General features: G+C 22.3%; 2 protein-coding genes across 2 annotated transcripts; both read right to left on the bottom strand.

Annotated features, from left to right (window-relative positions):
- Positions 1-8,565: 8,565 nt before the first annotated feature.
- LOC110612690 lies at positions 8,566-9,072 on the bottom strand. The gene has a single exon (XM_021753466.1). It carries the CDS (start codon positions 9,070-9,072, stop codon positions 8,566-8,568), a length of 507 nt encoding a protein of 168 aa, XP_021609158.1.
- Positions 9,073-20,974: 11,902 nt separating this feature from the next.
- On the bottom strand, positions 20,975-21,571 carry LOC110612689. Its single transcript, XM_021753465.1, has one exon. It carries the CDS (start codon positions 21,569-21,571, stop codon positions 20,975-20,977), a length of 597 nt encoding a protein of 198 aa, XP_021609157.1.
- Between the last annotated feature and the right edge of the window lie 1,014 nt (positions 21,572-22,585).

The following is a 22,585-nucleotide window of genomic DNA, read 5'->3' as shown; positions in this document are numbered from 1 at the left end:
TGTTAAAAATAGATAAAATATGAAAGAAAAAAAATTTTAAAATTCAATTTTACCCTCAAATAAAACTTCTTATTTAGCTTTTAGATATTACTATTATTAATAAATTAGTCTCTGCATTTTCATAAATTTATTAAAAAAAAATTTTTTCGTATCTATTAAAATATTCTTATATTTTCTTATATCTATTAAAACATTCTTATCATTTTTTTTCGTCAATTAAATAGTCCCTCCTCCTCCTTTTCCTCCTCAAAAAAAATAATAAAAAGAATAATCAAATAAAAAAAGAAAAGGAAGAATCAAAGAAGGAGAGGAGGATGAGCAAAATTTAATTAAAAAGAAGTAGGTGGAGGGAAAAAAAAGAATAATTTAATTTTTTACTATATTTTTAACGATAGAAATAAACCGAAGAAACTATTTTATTGGCAGTGAGAAAATGTAAGGAGGTTTTAATAGATTTCTGAAAATATAGGAACTGACTTATTAATAATGGTAATATCTAAGAATTAAATTATAAATTTTTCAAATAAAAATAAAAATAAAATGGTTAATTTCATAAAATTTAAAGATTTAATAATAATTTATTTAACACAATTAGATATATTAGACCAACAAGTGGAATATTTTGTTTTTCATACAAATTATAACCTGATTTTCAATTTTGTATAATAAAGTTTATTCTTTTTTATTAATTATAATTATAATCACACTATAAAATTGATTTTGATCCATTTGCACTTTGCTTCACATTTGTAATTTTTTTATCTTTTCAATTAAAACTAATTCACATTATTAAGAACCTAACTATAATTAACCTCTTAATTAAATACACGTAAACTACTAGAATTCCAAACTCAACCTCAAAACAACAAAATCCCTAACTCAACCTTTGAATTTTGTTTAGTTAAGGAAATTAGGGATTTTGTTATTTTGGAGTTGAGTAGGGTTTTTAGTAGGTTAAGTGTGTTTAACTAAGAGTTAACTATGGTTAACTTCTTAATGACATTAGTTTTAATTGAGAAAAAAAAAAAAACACTTGTTAAGTGTTATGAATTTAAATTGTTCAAAATCAATTTTGTAATTTGCCTATAATAATAATAACTAAATATAAAAAATCAAAATTTATTATATAAAATTAAAGAGTCAAATTATAATTATAACAAAATACAACGTCTTGTACTTTTTAGTTCAATAAGCCAATTATAGAGCTGCGACGAAGAAGAAATGCAGGGCGAGATTAGGGTTTTCAGAAGCGTTTAAATTTGCTGAAAATTATATTTGCAAGGAAAGAAGGCGAAATTACAACAACGGGCTTCCACCGGGGCTTAATAATACACATATATTGTTCTAATGTTCAAGTGTGTGTTGGTGTATGTTTTGTGGTGAGATTCATTGATTTTAACCGTTCACTCGAATAATTGTATTTTCTTTTTGTTAAATATTAAAATTCATTGACAAAACAAAAGGGAAACAAAACCCAATGAATTTAAAAAATAATGGTGTTATAGATAGGTTAGTATTCATCGATTCAATTTAAAATTGAATTGAATAATTGAAAAATTAAAAATTTAATATTTATTAAAATTAAAATAAATTAATTTTAAATATAAATTAAATTATATAAAATCGATTTAATTAGATTTAATTTATCTTTTTATTTGTTGGGTCTTATTTTTTAAATATCACAGTTAAATGAAAATATTTTAATTTTAATTATATATAATATTATTAAATTATTAAAATAATATATTATTATTTACGGATTGATTTAGTTCGATTTTATTAATTTTATCTCATAAAAATTAAACCGAATTAAAATAATTAAAATTTTTAGAATAAACAAAACTAAAAATAATAAAAAAAATGAATTAAAATTTTAAATTATTATATTCAATTACTTTTATCAATTTAAATAGATAATCAAATTCAGTTAATTATTATCATAATACTATTATTATGATTATATAACTATACTTTACATCTATATATTTAGTTGAAAATTTATCAGAAAAAATAGATATAATAATTTTATCAATGTTATTATCATTAATGAAATATTATAAATTTAGTATTAGACTGCAATTTTTTTATTTTATTTTTTGACACATATCTAATTTGTAAAATAAATGTTATATCAACGAATTAAGGGTATTATTGATAAATTTATAATTTATTGTGGCTCATCTTTATTATTTAATACTTAAATTGTCAAGGTACATTTGACAATTTTAGTGTTTTTATCATTCTTTGCAATTTTATAATAAATTATAAAGCTTGATACTTTTAGGGTATAATCAATTAACGTATCTATAAAATTACTCTATTTAAATTTAAACTCGATTAATATTATTAATATTTAATATATTTTCAATTAAATTATTTTTACTTTGCAAAATTAATTATATTTTAATAAATAAATAATACTCACTATTTGAACTCATTATAATAAATAATTATTTTTTATAACATTTGTGCTTTTTTATCTGCTAATTTAAAATAAATATAATTCTAATATTTTATAAAATTGTTAAATAAAAAAATATTTTTATATGCTATTAATTAAATATATAAAGTTGTATAAGTTTAAATATTATTTGATTACTAATAATAGATATGAGATGGATTTCAATGATTCATAATAAAATTTAACCAAATTTAAAAAATTTAAATATTAATATGTAAATTAAGCTAATTTTTATATCTTTTTAAAGCAAAACTCATTATTGTATTAATAAAATTTTATCAAATAAAAAGGATATTATTCTAAATAAAAAAAACGATTACAAGCGATTAGAGTAGTATTACAGTGAACCCATTTACAGAAATATCAGTTTTAAAGTCTAATAAAGATTTACAATAATTTAAAATCAAATTCTTATATAAAATAATTTGGTAAAAATACTACTATAGTGTTTATCTAAATCTTTATATAAAATAATTTGGCAAAAATGATTCTTATTATTTCTTATCTCTGAATATAAATTATTAAAATCTCTCAAACAAAACTATGAAAAATAGTTTTTACAAGGTAAAACTCAAATAAAATTCCTAAACTGATGTTATCATTATAATTTTGAAAACTCATAATAACTAGTAAATTTTTATTAAATAATATCTTTCGAAACAACCGAATCAATAAAATTTGAATAAAAACTAAACATAGAAATAGATACATGAATCTTTCACATTAACAAAATATTTTCTCTTAATTTTTGTCTATTAATTAGAAGAAACCATCAAAATGTAAAAGATTATGAAAAAATTTTATAAGATAGCTAAGAATTTTGTGTACAAAAAATTTCAATTTTGTACATTATAATTCTTTAAAGAATGCCCGAAGTCAGGTGAGATGCTTTATGTTTAGAAGAAGCTGGAAGAGCCGCAAACTTAGCAGATTGGAGGACTGGTTCCTCATAAGAGAAAAAAAATCCAATTAATTTTTTATACTTTGCGTCAAAATAATTAAATAAATTTAATTAAAATTTTTAAATTAATTAAATTCATATAATTTTATTAAAAGTTAAATAATCATAATATAATATAATATATTTTTTAATAAATAAAATTTTATTTTTATAATTTAAAATATCAAAATTTTTAGTATTTTAATTAATATAAAAAATTTAAAATATATATATAATAAATCATTTTAAAAAATATAAAATTAAAATTTTTATATAAAAATATTTTATTATTAAAAATAATATTATATTAAACGATGGCTTATTTACCTATTAAATAAACGTATAGAAACTTTTTTTTTTTTTTTGAAATGGAAACGTATAGAAACTAATGAGTTTAATTGTCATAGTTAATTACAACATTATTATCCAAAGCCTCATATTAATCATCCTATTTATTTCTCATCTTCATTCTTGTAAATGGTAAAATATATAAAAATAATTTATCTTTAATCGGTTATAATCATACTTTTAATTCTATTTCAAATATTAATGGCAATTGTAATCAAAGCTTAATTGAAATATTAATTATGCTTAATTTAATATAATTTCAAAGATTAAAATTAATTGTAGTCAGAAATTCAATTCAAATATAAACAGAATTAATAATTAACCATAGTTAGAAAAATATATTTTATATTGAATGAACTGTACAGCCAATCAAATTTATGTCTCAATTAAATTTTTAATTATAATTACGGCTAAACTTTGAAATTATATAAATTAAAAGAATTTGCTATAATGGACAGAAAAAATAAAAATCGACTATTTCTATCTGTTTACTTTTTTTTTTAATTTATTATATATTTTTTAATGTTAATTTTATGATTAAAAAAAGTTAATTTTTGTAAAATCCGTGTATTTTTTTTTAAATGGAATTAAGTGAGTAGAACATGAGAACTCTCAGATTTATTCAAATATACTTACGATTAAACTAAACCTAACAATGCTGTGACAATCTCTTAATAATGCCTTGTACAATAATATTTACATATATCTTGTTTTTTAGGAAACATTTTCATTTTTTTTTACTTTTAGATCATTTAAAAAATTTGATTAATAAAATGTATTTTCTTGGTTCAATGTAAAACTAAACCATATTAGAAAAAAAAAACCTTAAAATAGGAGAATTGTTGTCAAAGTTCTCATATTTTAAATAATTTACTAGTTCCTTTTTATCTAAAAATTCCTTAATTGAAATATTTTTATATTTTATAAAATTAATTTATTTAGTAATTTTATAAAAAAATAGTTAGTTTATTTATTTTAATTTTAAAAAAATAAACAGTATAAATGTTTTAAATTTTAAAAAATTAAATAATATAAATATTTAAAATTTTTTAACAGAATAATTAAAAAGTTAAATTTTATAAAATTTATAAACGTTTTAATTAATTGATTAAAAAAATGGATATACCCATAAATTTCATAAAAATTAGGAAAATTAATAATAATTTATCCAAAAAATTTTATTTCATGCCTCTTACAAATTTTATTAGTATCATTAAATATTTAAACACAAATTTATTAATTTTTTTTAACATTATAATTAAAAAAATTAAACAATATAAAATAAATGATCATTTTATAAAATATTTTTCAAATATAACTTATCTGGATAAAGATAAAGATGATTAATATTATAAATTCAAAAGAAAATAAATATTTATAGGCGACATCAGAAAACAGTGGGCGTTGTCATTTTGAATGCACAAAACCCACTCAAATCGAAACAAACCACTCGAGCCCATTGGTTCACAACACAAAACCCAACCCAACCCAACCGATTTCTTTTATTGTCCACCCAAATTGAATTGTTGTTCTTTTGAGTGATATTGATGTGGATACCAGAGTTATTTTATTTGAATTATAAAATTATTAAACATATTAGTAAGAGTGTTAAAAATTAAATTTGATATATTTTATCATAATAAGGTCATAGAATAAAGTACTTTTTAACAACATAACTATGCTTTTTCTATGAAGCAATATAAAACATTTTCATAAATTTTTACTTCTTAGATAATTTAAAAATTGATTAATAAAAGGTATTTTCTTGGTTGAATGCAATTAATCCATATCCAAAAAAACTCACAAATTATTATTAGGTTCTCAGGTTTTAAATAATTCACTAATGCGTTCCTATTTAAAAATTATTTAATTGAAATATCTTTATATTTTATAAAATTAATCTTTTTAGTATATTAATAAAAAACAGTTAGTTAAATTATTTTTATTTTAATTTAAAAATTATTTTTTTTTATCTTACAAATCTTATAACTACCATTAAATATTTTAAATACAATTTATTAAAATTATTGTTTAACATTACAATTCAAAAAATTAAAAAATATAAAATAATATTTTTATAAAATATTTTTCAAATATAATATACTTTTCATTACAATAAAAGAGATATATCATATCATTCATTTAAAAGTAAAGATTTATGGGTGATAATAAGTTGGAGTGAGCATTCGGTGAATAAATTAAAATCAAAATTTTGATATTTATAAAAATTAAATCGAATTAATATTAATTAGAAATTAAATTAAATTAAATCGGTTTGATTAAGTTTTATTCTATTTTATCAGTTTAATTTTTTAATAAAATTTTTATTTTTTATCAATTATTTTTAATATTTTAAAATTTAAAATTTATAAATTTTATTTAAATTAATTAAAAAGTAAAATAAATTATTTACGTAGAAATTTTATTATTTTTAAATTAAAAATGTTATTTAATAATTTACTATTATCAAGATTAAAATTTATTATTATAATTAAATTTAAAATTAATATTTATTTATGAGTATAATAATTTTTTAAAATAATGATAATAAATAAATAAAATATTTAAAAAATTACTAAACAATTTATATTAATTGATCAATTAAATTGCAATATTGTGAATATCTAAAATTTTATAATGAAAAATTCCAATTTTAAATCTTTTAAGCAATTTACAATCAAATTTTATTTTATCAATATATTCCAATAAACTTAGATATCTTAATTTTAATTATCTAATATTTTGATGTTATTTTTTAAAAAAATTAAATAAATTTATTATTAAAATTATTTAATACATTATGATTCTAATATTTATATATTTTATTTAAACTAATTAAAAGGTAAAATGAATGATTTACGTAGAAATTTTATTATTTTTAAATTAAAAATGTTATTTAACAATTTAATATTATCAAAATTAAAATTTATTATTATAATAAAATTTAAAATTAATATTTATTTATAAGTATAATAATTTTTTTAAATAATGATAAAAATTAAAAATATCTAAAAAATTATTAAATAATTTATACTAATTGATCAATTAAATTATAATATTGTGAATTATCTAAAATTTTATAACTTTAAATTGATGAAAAATCTCAATTTTAAAATTTTAAAGCAATTTACAACAAAAATTTATTTTTATCAATATATTTCAATAATGACTGACCTAAATTTAAAAAAAAAAGCCGAATAATAATTAATATTTGATCAGACAAAACTAATTTTATAGTTTTTAAAAGGAGTAGAGAATGAGTTTCACTGCGGTTAAACTATAATTTGATTAGTTAAGTTAAATTTAATTTATTATTTAAAAATTTTCTAATTTAATTGGTAAAATCTCATTTTTATAAAAGATAATTATTTGTTATTAAATTTTTTAAAAAATAATTATCATTTAAAACATAATTATTTCTTATTATTTATAATGATAATTATCATTTATTCAAATTTTCTTAATTAACTAAAATTAATTTAAAAATAAAATTTTAAAAATAAAATTATCAACTATTTAAATAAATGAATATTATTATACTTAAATAATTTAAAAGTTAAGAGTACTATGAAAAAAAATACTATTATTCTCTTTTTTTTCACTTATATATATATATATTATAAATAAATATTATGTTTTTTAAAGTATTTAGATAATATTAAAATTATTAATATTTAAAATTAAGATAATTTTAATATTAAAATAATTTTTTTACGTAATATAAATTATTTTGTTATTAGATAATTATTTAAACACATCAATAAATTATTTGGTTGAACTGAATTATCACTTAAATGGTATAAATATTATTGAGTTTATGTTCTATTTATAATTATCAAAGAAAAATCGTTATTTTTTACTAATTATATTTGAAATAAAATTATTTATTTTAACTAAAATTAATTATCTACCTAATAATTTTATATATATTAAATATATATTCTTAGTCCATAATTTTTATCTATTTTTTTATTATCCTATGATTATTATCTATTTTTTATAGATTATAATAATATATAAATAGACTATTATAATTTTATTTAATTTTATCTCATTTTTATTTTTACCATCATTTTTCCAATTATTTAAAATAAAAGATTTGGAATTAAAGGCACTTGATTTGCAATAGTATTGAGTATAAATGTGTAACAAAATACTTTTATTGTGATATAAAATATACTTATTACTATATTTTTTCAAATTATTATATAATATGAGTTTATTTATAATACATATTTATTGAACAATTTATGCTATTTTTATTATATATAATAAAAATATATTTACTTTTTAAAAGTAAAGTTAATTTAAATCAATGATTTTATTGTAATTTATAATTAATATTTTAAATTCAATTTAGTCATTGCTTAGAAGAATGAGTAATTAATAATATTTAATTTTTAATTATAAATGTGAAAAATATATATTTAGAATTTTTTATTCAAGAGATAAAATAAAATTTTAACAAATATAATATTGAGTGGACTTGTTAGGAAGAAAGAAAAAAAGAAAATCTCACTAATATAGATACACTCAGACGACATTAATGCAAGTATAGATTAGCATGAAAATACTTAATCATGGAGAACACTTGGACATCAAATACACAACTCATCACCAAATATAACTTTGGTCGGAGTTTATTCAGACTCACAAATCCATACCCAAAATACTAAATATTTAATAGGTAAATTAAGTTTGTAAAATTTATTCTTCAAGTAATAGAGAGTGTTCGTGTGTGTATACCAACTTGATGGCTTCCGTTTCATGCACAACTAGGTAGCTTTTCTGAAGGCATGCATGATTATTTGTGATTTCATTCAGAATGATCGGTTTGCTGGTCAGATTTGAGGACTTCTTTGTCCTTTTTCTTGCCCTTCTTTGCATGCTTATTTGGTTTATTATACCCACGTTGTTCAATAATGTCAGAAATTTCCAAATGAACACCAGGGTCATTGGTGTTATAGCTGCTACCTAGCATGATAGAGTTGTTCACAGCTTGGAAATTGCTGTTGACGTATGTATCCAATGCCTCAGGTTCGCCTCCTGACACGCCATCTTGAGGAGCATTATTTGGTAGTTTTTCATCCAACTCGCTTCGCATTGTAGCTCCCGTGTTTGTTCCAGCAAGTGTGATGATTCTTACGCCATGTTCATCCTGCTCCGTCTGTTGGAGCTGCTGCGATCCGCCTGGCTTATGAAGATCTCCAACACGAGATGTTATTGCATTCACCATGTCTCTGACCTCGCGATCAAGGTTTTTGTGCTTGTCTACTACGTCAGAGGAGGATGAGTGGCTTTGCTTTGTTGTTTCAGGAGCCATGGTTTTTGAGACTGACAAGTTAAGGGAGGGGCCTAAAGGGTAACGAGGGTATGCAAGAGATGTGGAGCTTGCAGCATTGATTTAAGAGGAGATGATGGACACACTGTTCTCAATTGGAATAACTAAAGGAAGGGAATAACTTAAGCTGAAGGATTAAATTTATTCTCTCTGTGTGGAAAAGAAAGGGACTACTTGCCAATCACTTTAACTTAATTCTTTCTTTTGTGGCTCTTACTCTTTAGGCTCTTTTGCTATTCATTTAATGGAATGCCTAGCTAGTTTCTCTTTCTGGAAGGAAAGAATAATCACAATACATCTAACATGAAATTTTATTGACTCACAAACTTAGCAACTTCTAGTCCCATAAAATACTTAAGATAGTGTAGGTCTTTAATTGTAAACTTGTCATGAAGTGCCCTGCTACATAGAGTCAACACTGGTACCAATTGAGATCAGATCATCAACATAAGTAACAATGCTAGAAATTCCTGACCCACAATCCTTGTAAAGAGGCAATAATTATGAGCAAATCGAACAAATCTTAAAGACCGTAAAAAATTGTAAATTCAAGATCTCATTGTCTCGAGGCCTGCTTGAATTCTTAAAGAAATCTCTTTTAACAACCTGTTTCAATCCATTAAGAGATCTCTTTGACAAACACACCTGACCATGCTTAGCTTAAGTGTAACCTGCTGGAGGCTTCATGCAGACTTCTCCATTTAAACAACCAAATAGAGAGGCATTATTCATGTCCATTTCATAATTAGCGGATTAATAATAGATTTAGTAACAGATTATATCCGTTATAAAATTATAGGATTTTAAAAATGAAAAGATGGTATTTTTTTAAATTTAATAATAAATTTTAAAATTTATTATTAAATTTAGTGAATATTATTATTTTTTAAAACATTCCGTTTAATTAAATAATCAGAAAACTTAACTTTTAATTGTTATAATATTAAATTGTTTTATATTTATATAGAAGTTTCACAATTAAATTTAATTAAATTAAAATTTTTAAATAACAGTAATTTTATACATTATTTTTTTAATCAATAAAAAAGTAATTTATAATAAATATAAATATAAATATTTTAAGTAATTTTATTAATCTTGTCTTCCTATTATTTCTGTATATAGTATAGATTATTTAAAATAAAGAATAATAAAACTTATATGAATTTATTATTAGTAATAATTCAACTAAATTATTAAATAATGAAATAATTTTTATTTTACTTCCAAATGCAATATATTATAAACATGTAATTCTCATTACATCACAACATCATAATTTTTCTAGATATATTAAAATATACTACTTTTTATTAATCTTATTATAAATATTTTAATATATTCTATAAAACCTATTAATTAAAAAAAATTACAAAACGTGTATTTAATATGATTAGAACTTTTTTTTAATTGGAATTGTAACTTAAAAATATAAGAATAGGAAACTCTACAATTACACTAAATTGAATAGATTGTTCTTTTTTTTTAATTTAAATTTAGAATATATTATACTTTAATTAAAATTTAATAATATATATATTAAAATTATGTTATTAATTGTAAAAAAAAAGTTTCAGAGATTTATTTAATATTTAAACATGTTATTTTAATAATTTTTATTTTTAAATTAATTCAGTAGTATTTAAATTAATTTACATCCTTATTTTAAATTTTTTAATAAACTCCAACAAATTAATTTAAATCATAAAATTATCTAATTTATATCGATCCTTATTTAAAAAATTTAATCTTATTATATTTTTATATATCTTTTAAAGATTTTTTTAACTAAATAAAGTTAATTTGAAGAATTAATTTATCATCTATTTTAAAAATTATTTTTTCAATAGTAAAATTATTAATAATTTTTAATTAAATTATATATTATTATAAATAATATAAAAGTTGAGGGGTATTATAAAAAATCCTAATATTTCCTTCTCTTCCCACTTTTATGTTATCAACGTGCGCGTTGCACGTTTTTAAACTAAATTATAATATTTTTAAATTTTATTTATTTATGTATATTATAAATTTAAAATTATAATAAATATTTAATTATAATAATTTAAGTATAAACAGTAATAAAAATTTCAAAATTTAAATTTATTAAACTCAGTTATAATATTCCTATATTTTATTTATTTATATATATATTATAAATTTAAAATTATAATAAAAATTTAATTATAATAATTTAAGTATAAACAGTAATAAAAATTTTAAAATTTAAATTTATTATGTGATATCTTAATATTATCTAATAATCTAATATTTAATATATTTTTAAAAATTAAATAATTTTATTATTTAAATTATTTAATATTTTATTATATAGCAAATTTTTATAATTTTCTCCAAGAGTGAGAATGAATTTTATTGCACTTAAAGTATAATTTTATTATTTATTAATTAATTTTTTTTTTGAAATGGATTTATTAATTAAAATTTTAACAATTTTAAGTTGATTTTTGATATTATAATTTATCACGTTAATACTTTATAATTTTTCACTTTAAAATTAAATACATTATTAATAACTAAAACAACAATATATTAATAAAAAATTTATATTATTAAATTATTTATATTTTGATTTTTTTTAATTATCAAATTATTTATGACATTATCTAATAATTTTATATTATCAAATTATAACTTTAATATTTTATCATTCTTATCTTACTTTAAAATTTAAATATTATTTTTAATAAGTTTAAAAGCAATATCTATATATATTATATAATTTTAATCTCATAAATTTAAATAATTTATTAAATAATTAAAATTATAATAATATTTTAATATTTTTATTAAAAATTAAATTATTATTATCGTTTATTATCCTATAATATTTTTTAATTTAAATTTTTTATTTAATAATTTAATATTATCAAAATTAAATTTATTTCAATAATATTATCTTAATTTTGATATTTTTATTTTTTAATGTATAACCAAAATTTTGTTTAATTTGAATGAGCTAACGCAAATATTTATAATATGAGATCACAATATTATAAATTTGTATCTTAATTAAATTTTACTAATTATTATATTTTATGAAAACTCAATCACATTTAAATAAATAATAATTATTTACTCTTATTTTAATATTACGAAAATTATTTTTAATATTTTAAAATAATATTTAAATTTGTTATTTTAATAATCATATATAAAAATTTTAATTTTTTTTATTATCGTATATATATAATGATAGATATGTTAAAAATTAAATATTATTATATCTTATATATCTTTTTAAAATTTTCCTTTAACTAACTGAAATTAATATAAAATATAACATTATCATCTATTTTAAAAAATAATATAAGAACGTGTCCTACAAAGTTTACAGTTATATTCATATAATAATACCGTTAAAATTTAACGATAATTATTTTTTTTAAAATAAAATAATTTTTTAATTTTTATTATTTAATTTTTAAAAATTGTTTTCAAAAACTTTGTTACATAAAAGTAAGTTATAAAATATTTTTTGAAATATGATATAAATAATTTTATAAGTGATTGAATATAAAACTAAATATTAAATTATTTTTATAAAACATATCATATTATAATAAAATTTTAGTATTTAGTTGTCATACAATAAAAAACTTATTAATTAGCTTATCAATTTTAAAAATATATAAAATATTCTTAAAATTTTAATAAATCTACTACTTAATTTATTTATTAAGTGCAAAAAATAAAAAAATTTAATATTTAGTCCTTGATGCATATAAAAATTTACTAATTAATCATTTAATTTTAAAAAAATATATTAAAATATCTTTAAAATTTTAAAAAAATATAATAATTAATCTCAGTTAAGTATTGTAAAAAAATTTAAAATACCTTCAATATAAAGAGACTAATTAGAAGATATTTTTATAAAACCGTTTGATATATATTCTAAAATTTAAAAAATAGAACTTACAGTGATTGTATAAGGTTGGTTGGAGAAGAAGACGTTACTCCTCTTTGTCTTTTTTCTTTTTATCCGCTAGTGACGTCTAACAATTTCTCTGCTAGTCCCTCTTTATGTCAGACAACCATTTAATTCCTCCCAGCGTTTATGCAGGTAGAACTGCGAGGTGACTTTGTATGCTCTCATTCCTTTTGTCTTGTCATGTCATTAAACTAGACTTCCTTTGGATGGACCCGCGTGTGAGGTCTATCCGGTCTGATTCTCATGACCGGACTGAGACACACAACGTAAGGCTGACTCACCTTTAGATGGGTTTGATGGGTCTTGAACCTATATTCCTTTTTAGGATCCGACTTTACCCCAAGTGTAGGAGGCCCGACGATCATCACCGTTGAATCAATTAATGAATTTTCTTATATCATATCGATTAAATAGTAAAATACTTTACGACTAAATTAATAAAATTAATTAGTATATTTTTTAATACATTAGAGATATTTTAATATATTTTTAAAAATTGAGAGATCAACTAAAAATTTTATTATATAATAATTTTTTTTATAAAATATTTAAAATACCCTTGATCCAAAAAAATAATTAATACATATTTTTATAAAATTAAAAAATCAATTAATAAATTTTTCATAATATATGGACTAAATAATAAAATATTTAAAAATTAAAACTAATAAAAAGATTATTTAATAAATTTATTAAAACTTTAAGTATTTCTTAATATATTTTTAAAATAAAAAAGTTAATTAATAAAATTTTTCATAATATAAGAATTAAATTATAAATTATTTTATAATAATAAAATAAAATTATATTTTATAAATTAATGGATGAGTTTATATTTAAAAAAAATGAAATTTATTGATGAAAATAACATTTTGAAATTATTAATAATAATTGATAAAAATGATTAAAAATATAATGATTTGATAAAATTTGTAATAAGGAAATTAATATTTGTGATTTTTTATTTTTAAATTTTCAAAATACTTTTAATCAATAATAAAAATAAAATATTAATAAGCGAATACATTTTTTATTTTTTTTTATTAAATAAACAATCACAATAAAAACAAACCACCTTAAATTAATATAAAATTTAAATCGATATAAAATAATAATAAAAAAATACTCATATTAAATTAAACTGATAAAACTCGGTTCGATTCTAAGAAAATGGAATTTCTCGTAACTACCATCAACACACTGTATTAAACAACAAATATAGTAAAAGGTTATTTTTTATACAAATAAATTATGATGTAATAAAAATCAAAATATTCCACTCTTCACTTAAGTATAAATACATTTAGTATTTATAAAATACAATAGCAATTTTTTTTTGTAAAAAGGAGAGGATAAACTCAAAAAAAAAATTCACTAATCTTAAATTTCAATCGTATCAGAAACCATGAACAATAATAATTTTTTATAATAATAGCTAGACACAAAAACACTAATTTAGATTAATATATTTAAAAATTATAAATAATTATTTATTATTTAATATATAACTAAACGAAAAAATTATAAAATAATTAAATTAAATTAAATTAATTTAATTTTACAATTGAGTTTTCGATTTAAATCAAAAGCTGCTTATTTCTAGTTGGCTAAACGCTAAGTATAATCTGCCAACAGACCATAAAGCAGAAAGAAGTCATAAGCTAGCTAGTGAGTAAAATAACCCAACACCAGAAGATTCTTAATAGTGTTGAGCTATGAAATATTATTGTGTGCCTCTATCGCCATCATCAAACAGCTAGAGGATCCCATAGACACCTAACTCAAAGACTTAAATAAGAGAGGTAGCGAGAGACTCCAACACGACCAAGGGAGAATCCAATAATGCCAAGGATCCATGACCTCAAATTCAAGAAACAAGAAGCCATCTGGGCATAAGAAAGCCTCCATAGCTATCAATCCAAAAACAAAAAAAAAAAAACCCATAATTAAACTTTAAAAACCTCATCATATTAAAAAATTAGTAAAAAAAACAAAAAAATACATCATATTAAAAAATCTTCGCATTATCTCACATAAAAAATTAAAAAAAAGAGTATTTTCAAGCAAATCATATCATCGGTGATTGATTGATGTATTTCATAATTAATCATATTATTACCTTGATATCTTTTAATTTTCATCACTATATATAAAAAGATATTAGATAATAAAGTTGATTTTGAAGTAAATCAATCATAGGCTGAGGTTAGGATTGAGAATTAAGGTGATGGATTTGAGGGTAATTGCCGCCTTTCTCTCCAACAGAATAAATAAAGGTTCCTTAGCGAAGGAAAGAAAAAGAAAGCAGCTGGCAACATTGGATATATATAAAATTATTTTTTTGAGATTTAGGACTTTGGTGTATTAAAGCATTAGCATAGATAGTGGTGAGTGGCCTAAAAAGCTTCAACTTTCTTTAATTATATACCTTTAACGTTTAATTATAATATATGATCCATTTTGAACCACATAGTCAAATACTCTCACCTTTTTCTAATCAAACTCTCTCTGCTTCTGTTTCTCTTCCAATTATATAGTATTTTGTGGCATATTTATATATCAGCACAAATTGTAAAAGCCCTGATTAATCACTTGTAAAGATATTTAGCTACCTATTTTTTAATAAAAAATTTTAATGGTTTAAAAAAAATTATTTATACACAATAAACGAAATGACTAAAAATTGAAATTCTCCACATAACTTAAAATCACATTTTGTGATGTTACTTTATTGACCTTAAAAAGGTTAAAAAAGCAATTAAACACTTTTACCACCAAAAGGAAAAAAGTAATTAAACACTCTGGATTAATGGTTCTTTTTTTTTTTTTTAAAGAAAAAAGACAGCCTATAAAGTGTCGTTTTGATACGTGTAGAATGGTCGTCCCTTGATGGAACTTGCCTGTGATTAATAATAAAAAATAATTCATGAAACTCTACGTGTTTCAAATCCAGTGGTTGCATGCTTCAACAACTAAACTCCAGAATATGCAAATGGGCCCCATAGCCAAAAGATCATAGGAAGGATGCTATTGGCATATTATACGGAAGATTATAATTTTATTGGATTGGGATTAAATTATATTTGTTAGAAAATAAAATATTTTTAATATTTATAAAAATTAAAATTAAAATTTTATTAAAATAAAAAATATTAAATAATTTATTTTGATATTAATTAATTGAAAAAAATTAATAAATTAGTGGAAAGAGAGTAGAGTTGAATTATTGAGCACTAGTATATGGCAGCCTTCCCACCCACCACTCTTCCCTTTTCCTTTTGCTGATATCGTTTTCATAGATTTGCTTTTTCTTTAAGATCCAAAATCTAACAATGTTTATATTATTCTATTTAGTATAAAATGTAGCTATTTGAAAGACAAAAGTTGAATCCATTTCGCTAATGTACATTACATGCAAATACATCCATCCCATATAATGCCATTAGCTAATCATAAAAAAAAAACAATTATATAAAAAATAAAAAATAAATAAATATGTATTGATAAGCTCCATATCTTTTCTAACCCAGGAATAAAGGTCAGATCTAAAAGAAGGTCACAGGTCCAAAACCCATCAGATTGTACGCTCGAAAGACGGCCTGACTTCACGAGCCTGGGCCAAACGATCCAAGGCAATCCGGATCAGATACGAGCACAAGCCCAATAGGGGAGTAGGCCCAATCTCACCAATCTTGTTCGCATGCGTGTCCGGATGAATTAAATGGCCGTTATGCATGGAGCAGGTGTCTGACACATCTGTAGGTACGGAGCTTAGTGACAAGGACAGGAAGCACTATATACTGGGGGGTCTTCTCTTTCAAGGGGGTATCTTCTTCTTTTTCTTCTCCTGCCTGGACTCCATTTTTATTTTATTTCTGCAACTATTGCCTGGATATACTACTCTTATTCATGAAACCTAACTTAAACGTCGAAGGGTCTCCGCCGGGCATCCCCGGTGGACTCCTGACCATTTTTCCTTATTTTACAGGTCCTTTCATCAGATAGAACATGGAGAGACCCATTTGACAGACCCGTCAGGGAGCCCAAAAAGGAATCAGATCCATATAATAGGGGGATGAAGGAGGACCAGATCTAACAAATATGGAGTCCAGGGAGATTTAGAGTTATCATGTATATTTAATGTTTTAAATTGGTAGCCGAAATATAAAATTATTATTAGCACTTACAATTAACTAATCTATATAATTTCATATGATATCAAAATTTCTCAAATTAAAAACAGTTTTAAACGTAATGGATATTCGTATGCAGAAATTATTTTTAAAATTTACATTTAAATGTTTATATTTTTTTTAATAATTTTTTTTAAACGTGAAAATAGAATTTAGAATGCATTGGTTGGTTTTCTTAACGGGGGAGAGTGGAAAGTGGAGAAAGCTTGGCATGAAAGAAATTGAACTTTTCACAAAGCTTCCTTTTGTGCCATGTTTCCCACACGTTTCAAGCAAAGCTTTCCAAGCGCATGGTTTCATTACTAATCTAACAAAGCAAACGGCACCTTGTTTTTCTTTCAACTACAAAGGACATTCAATTAAATATCTCTCTTCCCTTTCTTTTTTATTTTTTAAGTCTACTTGTTAAAAAAAAATGTTACAAAACTCCATACAAAATATATATATATGCCAACTAATATAAACATATGGGTTATTATGAAAAAAATAATTTTTTTTTTAGTTTCGAACTTGAATCGTTATATTTTCAGATATTTAGATTTTTTAAAATAAAAAAAAAAGAAATTAAAAAAAAAAAGACAACTATAATGAGAGTGTGGTCTGTATATGTACTTGAGTTATTTGTGGTTCAAATGCAAGATTGATCAATGGTGATATTTTTTTCCCTTTTTCTTTTTCACTTTAATTTCCTTTTAAACAGCATCCAATATATAGTTCAATAAAAAGAGATTCCCCATGAAGCATTAAAAGACTAACTAGCTGCAACCTATATATATATTTTTAATTAGTTTCCTCAATTCAATTTTAGGAACATAATATTTATAATTTTGTTTCAATGTCATTTTAATTAATAATTGCATCATCACATGCCAACGAAAAGAAAAAAAAAATCTAAAGACTTGACCTTCTTAATTATTTTGTTCATTAAATTTTGAAAATTTTCTATGAATATAAGACCAAGAATTATTAGTTGACATTGTTGAATCTACCACTTTGGATCTTTTGATAAATATCTGAGTCTCGCATTGGATCTGTCACCTCTGCAAAACAATTGGAGACAGTGGTGAAAATGTACATTTTTCTAAAAGCTAAAGCCTTCAAATGTCAGACTAAATTAATTAATTAATTATATATTCATGAAATTATAAATTATAATTAGTACTTTACGGAAAGCTAATTTTGCTTCTTTAGACTTGTATATATGTACATATTAGACTTGCCACCTAGTTCCAAAAGTAAAATCACAATTGTTTTTTTTTAAAAAAAAACCTAATTCGTCATGATTTTAATCTCAAGAAATCTTTTCATGAACAATAGTTTCAACAGAGAAAATATTTTAGAAAAATAATTGGACATTACATTTTTCTTAAGCATAATGTGTTAAATAAAAATTATTTTATATTTTTATATTTTCTCTTATAATTTTTTCTTAAAATTGAAAATTAAAAATTAAAAATTGGACGAGTAGAACCAAAATCTTTCAAGTTTATTAAATATGAATAATTATGATCATAATAATGCAATATGAGGTAGCTTTCGAGATATTTATTATTAAATTATAAATAAAAAAAGGCTACTTCAAGGATGAAAACAGCATTAATAATGGAAAAAAGAAAAAAGCTTTGATGAAATTCCACGTGAAGCATGAAAGAAATAAGGGTAGGGCAAGTTCAAAAGGCGACACCTGTCTAGCAAATGCTCATAATTCCACACTTTCACCTAACGTTTTACCTAAACTTTTGGCTTTTTAGGGCGATTTTAGTGTCTGAGTGTTAAGCCACCTTTCCCTCCTCTTCCCCACCTCCTTTTAACAAAAATGACTGTTCATTTTTTTTTAAAGTAAAATTAAAATTTCAATTTTTATAAATAAAATAAATAATTATTAGAACACTTCAATCTTTGATGAACCGATTTCATCTGAACAACATTGGAACACTTGTAATTATAAACAAAAAAAAAAAGTTAATCATAAACATCTGATGGTCTGTGTGTTCTTTAGATCTTGCCCCTCTTGCTTACCAATCACAAAGATTTTGCCCACAAGAAATAACAATCCAGCTCAATTATTATTCTAATTATTGTTGCCATATCTAGGATAACTGTTCTTGTCAAATGCTATTAGGGTCATTTTCATTGATTTTTAATTATTATTTTCTTCTCTATAATTTTGAATATTCAGTGAATTCTTTCACTTTCAATTATGTCTTTCTTTTTCTCTTGCTTAAACTATGGCAGATTACACTGTTAGAAATATATATTTTTTTAGTAAGGCAAATGATGAATTTGATGGTTATTAGATTAAATATTTATATTTATATACTCTATTTATTTATGCACAAATTTCATTATAATTAATTAATTTAATAATTGTTAAATTTATTTGAGATTTTATTTGTAGTGTAGTCATCATGAGCTTTCTTAAATTCCAAGTTAATTAATATGAACATTAATTCCCTGGAGCTAGCCAGCAAACCTCCTAGACAAGACAGTTTAATTATTTGATTTCTCATACCTAATCCACAGATACAACGGCTCATTTTTTTTACCGTTTAATTATAGATTGATAAAATGCTAACCACAGTAATATTCCAGATAAATTTAACAGGATCCAATTTACTTTTTTACTGGTCTAGCTAGATGCATATAAAGGAATGCTATTAAAATAGCTCAACAAAAAAATTGATTAAAATGCCCTGGACCATATAACAATAATTATTATAATAATAATTTTCAAATGAGAAATTAAACCCTCTCTTTATATCTCCATGTTTAGAAAATCAATAAATTTTTAAAAAAGAAATTCAATTTTTTTTTATTAATTCTTATGTTCGTAATAAGATAATTCAATTTTTATCTTAAAAGTTCATATATAAATCCTTTATCCACCATTAATTATAGTGTTTTGAAATGAATTAATGTTTAATTTTGGGTGGCCACAAGTTCAGTCTCCAAAGTATATACCTAAACCAAGAGATTGGGAAGTTTCTTATAAGATTTCAAAGCAGGAGGCAAACCATTAAAGAGAGAAAAAGTTGATTGTATTTAGTAGGGGGCCAGCTAATTAATTGTGTTGCTTTAACTTAGTGGAATCTCATCAGGACAAATAAGTGGGGTTGATGGAAAAGCCAGTAAAAGCTGCTTATTCATTTCCAAATTAAAAATAACTGAAAAATCTCTAATCAATTCCACAAAAATCTTAATTAATCAGGATTAATATGGCAATCACCAAAATTTCCATCTAGAAGAAGTTTATACGTAACTGTGTATGAAATTAACAAAATTAATTATCACACATATAAACTTTACAATATTAAAGTTAAAAAGTTATTTTTAGAGCGGTGAAATTTTGAATTTATATATTAATTGAATTTAATTATAATAAAATAAAAAACAACTTAATTATCATTGAAGTAAGATTAGATATTCCAAATCTAAGAAAATAATAAGAGAAATTTAAATATTTTCATGCATATAGTGTATAGAAATATAACTGAAATATTTAGGAACTAACAATTAAGCAAATTAAGGCTCAAGTTTTGATTCCCTGTAATATACACCTCATTTTCATTGCTTAATTACAGCCTTCTTCATCATCTACTAGACACATAGAAATCCTGAACAGAGACACCATGAAAACTTTCTTTTATTGTCATGTCAACCACAGCATTAATAATTTGAACCAAATTGAAACCCCAGCACCCTTCTCACTCAGCTAATAATTTAACTCATCAGCTCATTTCTTTTGCTGCTGCCTCAGTTCCTTGTAGAACCTCTCTATAAACTCCTCAGCTTTCTTGTCCACGATACCATTATCATCGTCAACATCTCTCAACGGGAACGGTGAGTCCGTTATCCTCAGCTGTCTCACCATTGGGCTCCGACCAAACCCAGGCAACATGGGTGACGCCTCCACCATCACCTCATTGTTATTGTTGTTTAACATCTCCAAAGCCAGCTTCACAGCGTTCATGGTTGTAACATCATCATCAAGTGTTGGTGGCGCATGGAATGCACATGAGAAGAAGTTATTATGGTGGTGATTGTGGTGTCGGCGCTTGTTGACATGGAAGGGAAGTGAGTACATGGGGGTGTTACTGCAGCTGAACTCGTACTCCTGGGGTGGAGCAGGGAAAGAGATGTTGCGGTGGTGGTCATGGTGGTGGAACATGAGGTTGCCGATGGCTTTAGTTGCAATCTTGTTGCCGCGTTTAAGCATCATATTGAGATCAACCAGAAGCTTTCTCTTTGATATGCCCTTTCGAAGCATGAAGAAGATAACACGTACAGTTTCCCATATTCTTTTGGCTATCACTGGTAGATTTTGCTCCATTTTCTGTGATTTTGTATATAGAAAGAGAGGGACCGTTTCTCTGAAATCTGCGAGAGAGAGAGAGAGAGAGAGAGAGAGAGAGAGAGAGAGAGGAGAGAAGAGATCTGTTTGGGACGAGAGAAAGAGAGGGGAGGTGGAGGGATATATAAAGGAAGGGGGGGGGGGGGGGAGGTGGAAGACAAAAGGAAAAGGAGTGTACAACGTGTACTAGAGCAACCTATGGGTGCACGGATAATTAGGGTTTTTTTTAGTGATTATTTAATAATTGATACAATCATTATTGGTGGAGTAATGATCCAGTATCATTCACCTTTCTTGTTCTTGAGAAGTGCTGTCCAATATCGTCGAGAATCTAAATTTATTTTCTTTCTCATAATATTTTATAATTTCTCATTATGTCGCGGATTTAATATGTTTCCACCTTCCCACAGCAAAAGCCCACATGTTTTTTTCACGTAATTAACATATGTTTAAAAAAATAATATATTTTTTATTTCTATTATAACATTACTAAGTAACCCTTAAAATTATTAAATTTTAATTTTTTAATATATTTTTATTAATGCCCATTAATAAGGCTTTCCCTTAAAAATATATTATTAACAAATGTGACTAATATAATTTAGGTTATGTTAATATAAATTACCGAATCATTAATTTTGTTTATTGTAATTCTATTAATAATTTTATTTTCAAAAAATGAATTTATATTATAATTATTGAATAATCACTTTTTTAAATAACCGTCGACTAGCATTTCTCTAATTCTAAAAGAAAAAATAAATAAAATTTCTGCTAATTAAATTTTAAAATTTTCCAATCATTTTTTAATTTAATAATCAAATAATTTCTTTTTTAATATAGCAGTATAGGGCATGAGGTTTAGTTGATGTCAATCGTAAGGTGGGCTTTAAATTAAATAACAAGGCCTTTGGTTGGCTGGGCCGCTACGTTATCCATTCACCAATAAATATTCATTTTTATTTTAAGATAATAATTAATAATTATTATTTA

Source organism: Manihot esculenta, chromosome 4, assembly GCF_001659605.2.
Source record: "Manihot esculenta cultivar AM560-2 chromosome 4, M.esculenta_v8, whole genome shotgun sequence".
NCBI lineage: Eukaryota > Viridiplantae > Streptophyta > Magnoliopsida > Malpighiales > Euphorbiaceae > Manihot > Manihot esculenta.
This window is presented reverse-complemented; position numbering and strand designations above follow the sequence as displayed.

Coding starts and splice junctions, on each gene's coding strand:
- LOC110612690 (XM_021753466.1), bottom strand. CDS start 9,072: ATGGCTCCTGAAACAACAAAGCAAAGCCACTCATCCTCCTCTGACGTA.
- LOC110612689 (XM_021753465.1), bottom strand. CDS start 21,571: ATGGAGCAAAATCTACCAGTGATAGCCAAAAGAATATGGGAAACTGTA.